A 12,950-nucleotide genomic window follows, 5' to 3' on the forward strand; every position below is an offset into this window, starting at 1 on the left:
AAAAATTGTTACTAATGAATAATAAAAATAAAAATTTATTTAATAAAACATCAGAAATTTGAAAGACTATTTTAACTTAAATATTTTATATTTATAATCTCTTACATAAATTAATCAATTAATTGATGTATAATGATCATCTAAAATTCTCATTTAAATATAAATAAGAATTTTGAAAGACTGCCTAACTTAAATATTTTATATTCTTAATCTCGTATTTAAATTAAATAATAATTCAACATATTGGTGCATATGACTAACTAAAATTTTCATTTAATAAAAAATAAGAATTTTAAAAATTACTGTTTAATGTAAACTTTTTATATTAATCTCGTATATAAATTAATTTATAATTTAGAATTTTAAATATTTGTTTCTTCATTATGTTTTAATTAAATATTAATTTATGTACCTCGAAGTTTAGCATGTTGCTTTTAGCAAAATGCAACAAACCTAAAATTTAAAAAAGAAAACGATTTATTATATTTTTAAAATTTAACTGCTCAAGAATATGCGAACAAGAGGATATTTCAAAATTATTTTCTGAGATATAGCTAGTTGACTACGACAATCATCCTCTGTTTCCTTCCTGCACACAAGATGTGTTTATATTTAAATTTATATTTATATTTATATTTATATTTATATTTATACAACACAATTATACAATCATAGATATTAATGGTACATAACTTAAATTAATACATAATAATTATTATATTAGATAAAATATATTTAAAAAAACAAATGTTTACTCATAACCTTATTCGAAGTTTTGCCTTTTATATGAAAAAAATAATAAAAAAACACAGAAAAATTTACTCAAAACATACAACTCAAATACTCATCAATAGAGTAAAAAACTTGCTCTTTAAAATGTGTTGAGTAATTTATACAATTTCTTATTTCCAACTTCTATAATACCTAGTGGCAACTTGTTGTAAAGCATTGTGCCCAGACTATCTGAGGTATTAAATGGTTTAATCCCTTATAAGGTTTTAAATTATTTAGATAGGATACCCACGATTTCTCATCTTCTACTGGACTGATTCGCTTGACAGTTTTCGAGAGTCTTCCCAGAGTTTCTTCTTTTCCAGAGTCTTCTCATCTTTTTCAGAGACTTATGAACTAAACTCATCTCCAAATTTTAAATGTAGTATTTGAAAAAAACGAGAGAAACAATATTACGAAACGAGCTTCATAAAAAAGTCTTTTTTTTTTCAAATAATAAACAAATAACAGCACATGGTCTTGAATAATGTATATTCTGATTGACAATAAATATATTCATACAAAAAAATATTTTGTGAAAATTTTATTTTAACAACTCATATGATTGCGACGTTATTCTAGATTAATCATGTATATTTCATTCTTGGGATTAATTAGAGGGCTAAAATCATGGGTATGGGGAGGTACCAATTTTTAAGACCTTTCTTTTTTCTAGAATTAAAACTATAACTTCCCGAATGAGAAGTTTATGTTTTCATAAAAAAATCCGATTCGCTATGTTTAGTTTATTTTTTCGACGTTTCAAGCCGAATAAGATCAAATCATTCTAAATCGAATAAGATTAAATTTCTAAAAATTTGTTGTGTGTGAACAGATTCGATGCCGTAAATCGAAGTTTTCTTAAAAACGGTGGACCGATTTCAAAAATTGAAAGCCATTCGATGTATCTCGATGAGGACTATTGTTTGTCAACTTTGTGGTACGATCTGTCAAGCCGTTTCTTTGTAATTTGAAAAAAAAGTGTTAAACTTTTCGTCTACATTTAAGCTCATACTGCCGAATCGATTTTAAAAAATCAAAAACTGTTCGAAATATATTAGTTGGAAATATATTAGCTGGTAGTTTTAGGTGAAAATCTACCGCGCCGTTTTCTTGTAATTAACTGTTAAAATAAAAATTAAGCTGATTTATGAAACTTTTTTAGCGATATATATCATGGTCTTATAGAAGTAGTTTAATTTTAAAAATTTATCAAAGTTTGAAAAGATGAATAGTTTTTTTGATGTTAGCTGAAATTAAAATTAGATGATTTACTTGGTATAACAATAGAATACTTGGTCTTGATAAACATACTAAACTATTAAAATTCTACGGAAACTGTTAGCTGAAATTAAAATTAGATGATTTACTTGGTATAACAATAGAATACTTGGTCTTGATAAACATACTAAACTATTAAAATTCTACGGAAACTGGTTCAAATATAAAAATTGTTGATTTTTGGAAATTTGATTTTAGAAAATACTCCGTGTTAACGTGTTCGTTCTATTATGTGTAATAAATCCATTCGGAATACTTTTAATCACTCAAATTAATTTATTGTTCATTGATTAAGTAGATTATTTGCACATATCGAGAAGCTCATGTAACTTGCCTCAAGACAGAATGCCAATATCAACTAGTATTTTCATGATCTGCGAACATTAGTTAATAACTTGCGAAAAAAATAGTTAATATACTATTTGCCTTTTTCACGGTCTTTCAAAAATCGCACAAAATTCATATTTCTAGGTTAAAATAAGTTCTCAAAACTAAAGGTAAACAGAATTCATGTGCTTTTAGTTCATTCATGTTTTGTTCTTCGATTTACTAAATTTATAGCATATATGAAAAAGTATATTCATATATTTCTATTTTTCAGCACCGACCACGACGATGCAGCTGAACGGCACAGCACCGCAGCCAGGCGACGGAACGGCAACAGCGGCCCCAAACGCGCCCACTCAACTCGCAAACGGCGGAAGCGAAATCACAAAACATTCGACCAATAACAATATTACGGAACGAGCTTCATTTTTCAAAAACTCTAAACTTTCATTAGAAAATAATAAAAACGGTTCATCGACCGAACACCAAACGACAATTATTACGAACGGTGGAGCGACCATACGGGATAAATGTGATAACACGACCAACGAATCGGTTCGTACGAGCGTTAACGGTGTAGTGTCATCGGACAGCGCGGCCGAGAGCGGCAGAAGCCACAAAACTGATCGCGATGGGGCTGGAAGCTCGAATGCCGAGAGCGGTAAGTTGTATATATTGAAAGAAATGGTCTGACATTAGTCATTAACCCTTTCATGCTACGAGATGAAATTTCAATACCGGTATTTCGGTAATTTTTCATTTTAAAACGGTATACCGGTAAATTACCGGTATTTTTATTATCTTAAACAAACGTAAACAAAATTGAAAGTTACTAGTACAAATATAAAAATTGTATATACAACTACAACTAAATTGAACTGAACAATAAAGACAATAAAATAAAGCAATAAGTTTATTTCTTATATAATAATTTAAAAAAATTATATCAAATTTAATAATTTATTATCACTATCGAGTATATTGAGTTCTTTTCACCAAATACAAACCTATGAGTAAGAAAGACCAAAAACTCATAAAAGATCATATTACAATATTATAATAAACTGTATTGTCTGTATCCGATGTGTTAAATTAGCATAATCTCCAATATTTTAAAAAAATAATTTTCTACACTAATTTAAGATCGGATACTTTGTCGAGATAAATAATAAGTTACTATAATTGTTAAAAAATGTGATGCTTCTATAGTATTTTCACACTTCGAAACGTTTTCGAAAAATAATATTTTATAATTGTAATAAGAAGCAAAATATTTAGTAATTATCATAATTATTATGTAAAAGTTGGAAAAAATAAGGATTACGCAGACGTAATCTGTATGATATAAATTTTTTGGCGCAAATATCACTTAAAAACCGTTACATTTTTACATAAGATGAAACAAACATCATTATCTATCAGTCCAATTCTATTTATTGTAACACGATATGAAGCCCTTTCGAAAGCAATAAATATTCAGTTTAATGACGAGTGCAGATAATATTTGACATTTGTTTATCTTATAGAATCACTTGCAGATATAGCTGTTTATGCGATTATGGAATTTAAAGATAAATTTGTTCCGAGAATTTTACTTTAGTTTAGTATTTTGTATCAAATAGCGCTTATGTAAAAATTCCGAAAATACCGGTATTTTTGGGGTAAATACCGGTAAAAAACCGCCGAAAAATCGGGCAGTTTACCGGTAATTCGGTATACCGGTATACCGGCTACGAGAGTGTCGTTCACAGGAGTGACAATGCTGTACGGAACACTGTTCCGCTTAGTAGCGCTACTGATGCTGACCATAACAAGCACGCCATTTCTTTATAATTTTTCTATCATTATTAACAAAACTTGTTTCTTTATTATTTTAATGGCCTCGCTTACTCGAGCATTTAGTCACCTACAATATTACTTGTATACAATCTTCAATTTCATTCTATCTTCTTCATATAATTCTTATTCTCTTTATACTTTGTCAACTTGTCATCATTCTTCTTTTTTCTTCTTTACTATCTACCCATTTCATCTCCTAATTTGTTCCTGCTTCTTCTACTACTTCTATTCATTTAATTCCAATGTTTTATTATTTATACTTTCTAATTATTCTTACATACATATTCTTCATTACAATTCATAATTCTATTATAATTTCAAATTATTTGCCTGGGATTCTAACTCAGAACCTCCAGCATGTGAGTTGGAAATGTTACTCTGTGAGCTGAACCCGCCACAAACAAAATTTGTTGAAATGTTAAAAATCACGTTCTTAATAAACTAAAAATTACAATAAAAAATTAGAATTTACAATATTTTAACTCATAATGATAAATCTTGAAGCAAAGCATGTCTTCCATAGACGACACCTGTATGCACAGGTAGTCCATGAACGACACTCGTAGCGAAAGGATTAATATAGAGAGAAAATACAAGCGAAATGGCTTATATGGACAAAATAACACAGTGGACTTATCTCAAAATTGGCTAGTTTTTATAACGTTTCCACGGCTGTATGTCGTGATGAAAGTCATAATTACAATCCTGTCAGATGTTGATCGTCATTGTCTCAGTCTTGGCGCAGCAATCAGTTCAAACGTATATCGCGCATTCAAAAGTTTATTTTGAGGGTGATTATTTTATGATTCTTGGGAACCTATCTATTGTTTTTTGTAATTACTTCTATTAAAATCAATAAACTCATCCTAGTCGTAGTGATTTCGATTAATTCTAAGTAATTAGGTGCTTCATGGAATTTAGAATAATTAATCATTTTTGTTCACTTTCGGACAAAATGATATATCTACTTAGAGACGTTCATTAATCACTTGAGGTTTAAAGGGGGAGACCTTGTTTGACCAAAAATCACGATATATCACGTGGAGGGAGGGTGTATCGTAAGATATCAAGCGTATTTATTTACGTGGATTTAAAAAAAAATCTAAAAAAATCCAAAAATTTAACATTTTTATTTGTGCTAAAATACTTGCGATGTTGAGTAGTAAAATCGATATTATTATTATACAGCTATATTTTACGCATGAAAGCAATGAGCATTTTTTTTCTTCGATATGTTGTATTCTTTTTATGTTAAGTTTTTTAAGTTTCTCTTATTAGATTTGTGTAAACTTAGCATAAACGCAAAATATTTTATTTTGTACGTCTCCGAAACTTAAATTTATATTTCTAAATACAGATATAACTTTATATTTGCTTATATTTTACTATTTATTAAGAATATGGTAAGCAAAACAATTGTTTATGCTTAAAGGTATTACATATTTTAGGCGTATTGTAAAGGTTTTCATTTAAATTTTTGTTGATCTAAATATAAAACATTTGTCTGATATTTGCAAATATAAAATATTTGCTGATATTTTAAAATAACTATTTTTTGCATCATAATTTGGATTACAGTTACCATTCAATAGATAAAACGCTTAATATTTATACGAAACGTTTGAAAATGGATGCATTTATATTTATCGGTTTTCATTTTACAGCACTGAATATAGTGTTTTCAATTATTTTTATATGATAAAAATACTTTGAATAATTAAAAGCGTTAAATTAAGTAAACAAGCTTTGAGAGTGTTGGTTACACATGTGATAGAGTATTTATAAATATAATGGATGGTAACACCGCAAATAAATATTGTTTTAAGTGAATAAACTCGGAAAAAATTATACCATTAAAAAATCCACCGTTAAATTTTTATATGGCAGTTTAATAAATAGATATAGAGATAGAGAATAATAGATTCATATTTGATATATTTATATATATATATATATATATATATATTTTAATTGCATCACTTTGCGAATAATATCATAATTCTGGTAGAGAATTTAGCAAAACGCATATAATGTTTACTACAGTTTGTTTATTTCTCAATATCATCTAATTCGCGAAAAAATATGGAACGGAAATAATATGGTAAATCTGGAATAAAATTAAAATTGAAATACTTGTGGAAGGCCATTGCAAGTTTATTAAATTTCGTAGTTTTGGTTGTCAAATCGAATTTGACTATCTTATATTCTGTTTTATTAAAATCTGCATATCAGCAAGAGCAATACACCCATGTATCATTTTATCAAAGATATTACACGCTTTTAACATAAAAATTCGCGCGAATTAACCATTACTTTTGAAAGAATTGCCTAGTTATTTATCCTGGTGTACTAATATTACCCATATTACTTTTTCTCCGATCCTCTATATTTATGCAGGACAGATGGCACAGTGATTTGCATATATATACATGCGTTGTGTCCTTTCACTATGTGCCCAAAAAGAGGTTTTTTCCGGGTCCAAAAATAATCAGATAAAGAGGGTCGACTTCAACATGAAGCGAACGTGATAGCAATGATTATGTAATTTGTTGAACGAGGGAGCAATTTTTTGACAAAAATACACCCTGCAATCATTATTTGAATTATTTATTCTGTCATTTTTCTTGCTGAGTTGTTCATATACTACACATCCTTTGAGGTAATATTTTATCATGTTTCAAGAGGTTTGAATTTGTGTTTTCTCTTTCTTTCTCGAAAGTTATGAGACGGTTTATTTAAAAAGAACTGTACTTATTAAATTCTAAATTTTGCTTCTAACCCATTTGTTTGAATCATTGATAGATACTAGTTTGTAACTATATATATAGTAATAGTATCATCAAAATAAAATTGTAGTGAGTATTTAGTTGAACTTACTCTTATTGTTTTTTTAGATTCTTTACTAAAAAGTTACTATAAATTATAACTTTTAGAGTTTCAACTATTGGTTAAAATCCATATCTATGTTTGAGAAATACTACCCATATATTTAATGTCTAATAGTAAGCAACAGGAAAACTGGCTAGTAAAATGCTAAATATATGATGTTCTATAATATTCATTATCACTTAAAATTGGTATCATTGGTTTGTTACAGTTTGACAGGGATAAATCAATCACGAATAAAAGTACTTTAAATAGACCTATTGATTCTGAAATATCTAAATATTGGGACTACAACATAAATATTACCTTGAACTACTGAGAACCTCTTGTTACCTAGCTAAATTTGCTCCTATATGTAAATATTTAATCAAGGTTATTTTAGGTAATAATATTCATTTTTTTCTTACAACACACGGTCAAAATTAATTTTTCTTATTGATATATATCAGCGATTAGAACTTACAAATTCAAATAACCCGTTGTTATGATTTTCTTTGACTTCGTGGCTTCTTGAGATGGAAACTAAACAGTATACTGCGAGCTATATTTTCAAATAGTCATGAAGATATGAAGCTGTAGGCACTTTTATGTAGTTCCAGCATTCTAAAATACAGAACTTCGTTCTCAGAATCGTTTACTATAGCTCGAATCAGTGCCTGTTGAAGATCTTATTCATCTTCATTACAATTGCAAAAACATATTATTTATTTCAGAAGCAAACCTATCTGTCTCTCCTAAAGCCTACTTGTCTTTGATGTTATTGAAAATTTTCAAACGATGATGACTTTTTATTTGATGCATCAATATATACTGATCTCTATATTTTCAAATGGTCAGAAAAAGAGGAACTTGAATATATTTTATGTAGTTCCATCAGCATTCTAAAATACAGAACTCAGTTCCTAGAATCACCTACTTTAGCTGTAATCAGCGCCAGCTAAATATTTTGTTCATCTTGCAATAGATACTATTTTATTTCAAAACCTAACAGTTTTCTATCTGACTCTTCTAAAGCTTAGCTGTCTTTGATGACATTTAAAAATTTTCTATTGTTAATGACTTCTCATTTGATGCATAAATATTTATTGCTATATATATTTTCAAATGGTCAGAAAAGTATAAAGCAGTTAGTACGTATTTTTATGTATTTACATCAGCATCTAACATACAGAACTCACTTCCTAGAACCGTCTAATATAACTCTAATCAGTGCGTGCTAAAGATCGTGTTCATCTTTAATACAATTACAAGTAGATATTAATTCTTGCAGAAGCAAACCTGATAGTTTCCTATCTATCTCTCTTAAAGCCTATCTGCCTTTGCTGATATTTAGAATTTTCTAATAAGGACCGGAAAAATATGAAACTGTAGGTATTTTTATGTAGTTCCATCAGCATCCTAAAATGCAGAGCTCAGTTCCTAGAATCGTCTAATATAACACCAATCAGTGCATGCTAAAGATTATGTTACTCTTCATTACAATTACAAGAAGATATATATTTCAGAATCAAACCCAATAGTTTCCTATTTGTCTCTCTTAAAGCCTATCTGTCGTTGATGATATTGACAATTTTCTAATATTGATGACTTTTCATTTGATGCATCAATATACGAGTACACTGCTTTCTATATCAACTGGTCAATAGGAAGCTGTGGGTATTTTTAGCATTCTAGATTACAGTATGTAATCATTTTCTAGAATCGTCTACTATAGCTTCAATCATTTTCAGCTGAATATTTTGTTCATCTTCACTACAATTGCAATAGATATTACTTATTTCAGAAGCAAAAATTAAATTTCCTATCTGACTTTCCTAAAGCTTATCCTGGTTGATACATATTTAGATTTTTCTAATAGTGATACTTTTTATTTGATGCATCAATATATATTGCCATCAATATGCTATATTTTCAAATGGTGAGAAAAATATGAAGATGTAGGTATTTTTATGTAGTTCCATCAGCATTCTGAAATACAGAACCCAGTTTCTAGAATCGTCTGCTATAGCTCCAATCTATGCAAGCTGTAAATGTTGTTCATCTTTACTACAATTACAATAAGATTTTGTTTATTTCAATTCCATCGTTTATATGTATCTGTTTTTTTCCACTTTCTGCTATTTGCCAGTGCTTTGACTTAATACTTATCAACATTTAAAAGTAAATTTTATTTCCAATCAGATGATCAGTCAGCGAGTTCAAGACGTCTGCGTCTCGAAAATGAGCGCCTGCAGGCAGAAGTAACGCGGTTGAGGAACCTCCTTCAGCAATCGGGCGATATTGACACTTCTGAAGAGGCCGATCTCGAAGGCAACGAAAGAATGCAAGCACTCGAACACGAATTGCGCTTGGCGAAGGAAGCTGTTTCGGGTAAATAAGATAAAGTAGTAGTACGTATTACGAACTGTATATTTATATATAGCTTATTATTAGTTTGTCATTGTATTTTAGTTTTATTATTAATTTTTCATTCGAAAGTATTATTAAAAATAATAAAATAATAAGATTGTTTTTGTCAGAAAATCCAATTTGTTAAGTTTTGTCGATATTTCAAGCCATTTGAATTATTGGAGATTAACATTGATGTATTTATATATAATGTTCATATGTACGTAAACCAAAATTTGACTTTTTGTCAAATATTTGTGAAAAACAACTGCACTGGTTTAAAAAATTTCGATGAAACTGGATAAGGAATCGCGTTGTTTAATTTTTCGAGGCAATTGTCTGAGCCGTTTCTCAAAAATTAGCAGTTTTTTTCTCCAAAATTCCTAGACAGTATATGAAAATTTAAAAACCGTTTCAAAGTTCGTGCTTGCTAGTTTCTGCTAAATATCATCTGAGCTCTTTTTTTAGAATTGGTAGAAAAATGCAAACAAGTTTATGCTTGTTTTTGCCAAAAATCTCGTCTATATTTTGAAAATTTAAAAGCCCTTTTAAAGCTATCAGTTAGGGATCGTGCTGATTAATTTCTGGTAATCGGTCAGGGCGTCTTATCGTAATTAGTTATTGAAAAAACTGACTATTTTGATGAAACTTCGTACGATGATACATAGATAGCATGGTCAGTTTCTTGTCTTTATGAACATACTTAAATATTATAGGCCTACGACAAATAGTTCAATTATGAAAATTAATTAAGAAAACACAACCTGTATGTACCAGGCGCCTTTTCAAGTAAACTATTTAGAATATTGGTCAAAACTAACTAGCATCTTTGAAAAACGTACAAAATTGAATAATCTGCAATTGTTCCTAACGATATAAAGCCTTGCAGATTCTCGGTATTCTTATAGAACTCATAAAGTATTATATTCATATCTTATTGATTAAGTCGATTTTTTTTACACATGTTGGAAACTTCGTGCAAATTTTGTACTTTATTAATAGCTTCATATTTTAGCTTAATTTTATCACAATCATTATTTATTTATATCAAAGCACTTGAACCAATATAATAATTATTAGCAGTATAAAACTTGTCCGCAAAATTATGTGAACTTTTCTCTTTTCTCTGTATATCATGTATTTTAAACATTGTACTTTTTCATATTTATCCTGTATCATACCTTATATTTCAAAACATTCACATATATTTCAAAACTCTTTAATCAGATCTTTTCAGCACATCTCAGAGTCTATGTCTCTGATCTATATTGAGCGTTTTACTAGTTTTTTTTTGTTAGTCAGATGATGTTCTATAGACATTATAGTATTCTTTGTGACGAATGATAATACATACATTTGAAAAAATTATCTTTTTTATCCAATGAGTGTACACATCTTCAATACAAATTAACCTAATTAGTAAAGCTTTATTCTTGAAAAAATCAACACCAATTCATTCTTAAATTATGTTAAAATGACGAAATTAGAAATTTTGATAAAATAAATAAGCACTTCAATATGCAATCATTATGCATTTAATACTTTATAATACTCGGTTGTGGATAAATAATCCAAACTTTTTAAACATATTGTAACCAGTTGGCGGAAAGGAAATATACAAGCTGGAAAGATACTTTTCTGAATACTACATTATGTAAATTGAATTTCTAACTTTTCGTGGAGTTTAATATAAGAAGGCAATATAATAAACTTGTATTTAATTAAGCATTTTGCTTCGAATGCTTTATTTAATATGAATTTTCTACATTTATATTATATTAAATTCTCGGTTCTACTTGAATTTTACGCATTATTTTATGAATGCTTCGTAATAAGCTTATTATTGCAAATATGAAAAATTATTAATAAATTTGACATATTTACATTACAATTATTACATTATTATTGCAAAATCATGAATACTAATAAGTTTAATCTTTATTTAATATAACACTTATTGTTTATTAACTTCCCATAGGGTAAGTTATTGTAATGGGCCAAAAATCGGAATTGAAAATTTTTACATTTCTCGACGTTTTGAAGGTTTCTGAACGTTTTGGCATACCTCAGAAAAAATGGATGTGTGTGTGTGTGTGTGTGTGTGTGTGTGTGTGTGTGTATGTATGTATGGATACAAATTTTCGTCCACGTTTTCGGGCGTACGGATCAACCGATTTGAATGGTTTAAAAAACATTCGATTCCTATTAATAAGGAGAAGAGCTGATTTGTTTTTGGCAAAGAGAGGTCCAGCAGTTACGGAGATAAGGAGCAAAGAGTGCAGAAAATAGAAATCGAGTTTTTGAGAGAACGGAGCATCCGATTTGAATGATCTAAAAAACATTCCATTAGTAATGATTGGGAGAAAGGGTTATTAGTTTTGCGCAAAGGCAGGCCCAGCCATTTCGGAGATACAGAGCTAAATGTACAAAAAATGGCAGTTTTTGAGAGAACTAAGCGTCCGATTCAATTGATTCAAAGAACTTTCTGCTTGTCTTAACAAAATAATTGATTTTGGAAAAAAAAATTTTGTACCACTTTTTTTTTTTTTTTTTTTTTTTTTTTTTTTTTTAAATTTTTTGTATATCGAAAATAATTCAGATTTTATTTTTAATTCTGACTATAGTTCTAATATACTTTAAATAAATAATTTCAACTCTGCAATTCAGTTTATATAATTATTATAAATATTAGACAATAATACAATATTTATAATAATCTATTTGAAAACATTCAATATTCCTCGAACGTTTCGTTACGGTACGGGAAGTTCCAGCAATTTGCCTTAAGGCACGATGCCACCCACCCCACTAGTTAATATTTTGCTTATAACTTTCCTTTCTCTCAATTTTTACATATAAACTAAATTTATATTTTACTTATTGACAATTATAATTATTCAACTAAATTATTTATTACAATGAAAATAATTATTATAACATATATAAAAATTGCAAAATTTAACTAAATTATTTAACAATTTCAATAACTAAAATTTTAATTATTTATATATATATATATATATATATATATATATATATATATATACACGTAATACATGTGTGTTTGTGTTTTTATGATTAAACTTCTAGAAACATTATATGATTTTATTTATATAGGGGGGAGACTAGGTACGGTTGTGCCACTTTTTTTGAATAGCTATAATTTTGTAAGTGAATTAAATGGTAGTTTGAACATTTGTGTACATGGAAATATTAAAATACTGTCATTAAATACGATAGATTAGTCATTAAATGAAATTATGCAAAAAAGGGATGTTTTTCACCGTATTGGGTGTTAACGGCATAAAAATAGGTTAAAAAACAATAGTTATAACTATCAAAATTGTTTATAACGACTTTTAATGTCAGAAATATTTAATGAAATTTAAACGGAACTGATGAATATAATTTTACAATATATATATATATATATATATATATATATATATAACAAAACA

At 28.2% G+C, this 12,950-nt stretch overlaps 1 protein-coding gene across 1 annotated transcript in view; it reads left to right on the forward strand.

The window, feature by feature from the left end:
- The window catches only part of LOC113385804 (kazrin-like), a 47,621-nt gene that overhangs the window by 11,831 nt on the left and 22,840 nt on the right, over positions 1–12,950 (forward strand). Inside the window, exons 2-3 of the mRNA XM_026623637.1 lie at positions 2,654–3,040; positions 9,286–9,474. Of these exons, the coding sequence (XP_026479422.1) occupies positions 2,654–3,040; positions 9,286–9,474 (576 nt within the window). The remainder of the gene's footprint in view (positions 1–2,653; positions 3,041–9,285; positions 9,475–12,950) is intronic.

The sequence above is a fragment of the Ctenocephalides felis genome, unplaced genomic scaffold (genome assembly GCF_003426905.1).
Source record: "Ctenocephalides felis isolate EL2017-DRISC unplaced genomic scaffold, ASM342690v1 CF-g0.4_SCAFFOLD_03571, whole genome shotgun sequence".
Classification (NCBI taxonomy): Eukaryota; Metazoa; Arthropoda; class Insecta; order Siphonaptera; family Pulicidae; genus Ctenocephalides; species Ctenocephalides felis.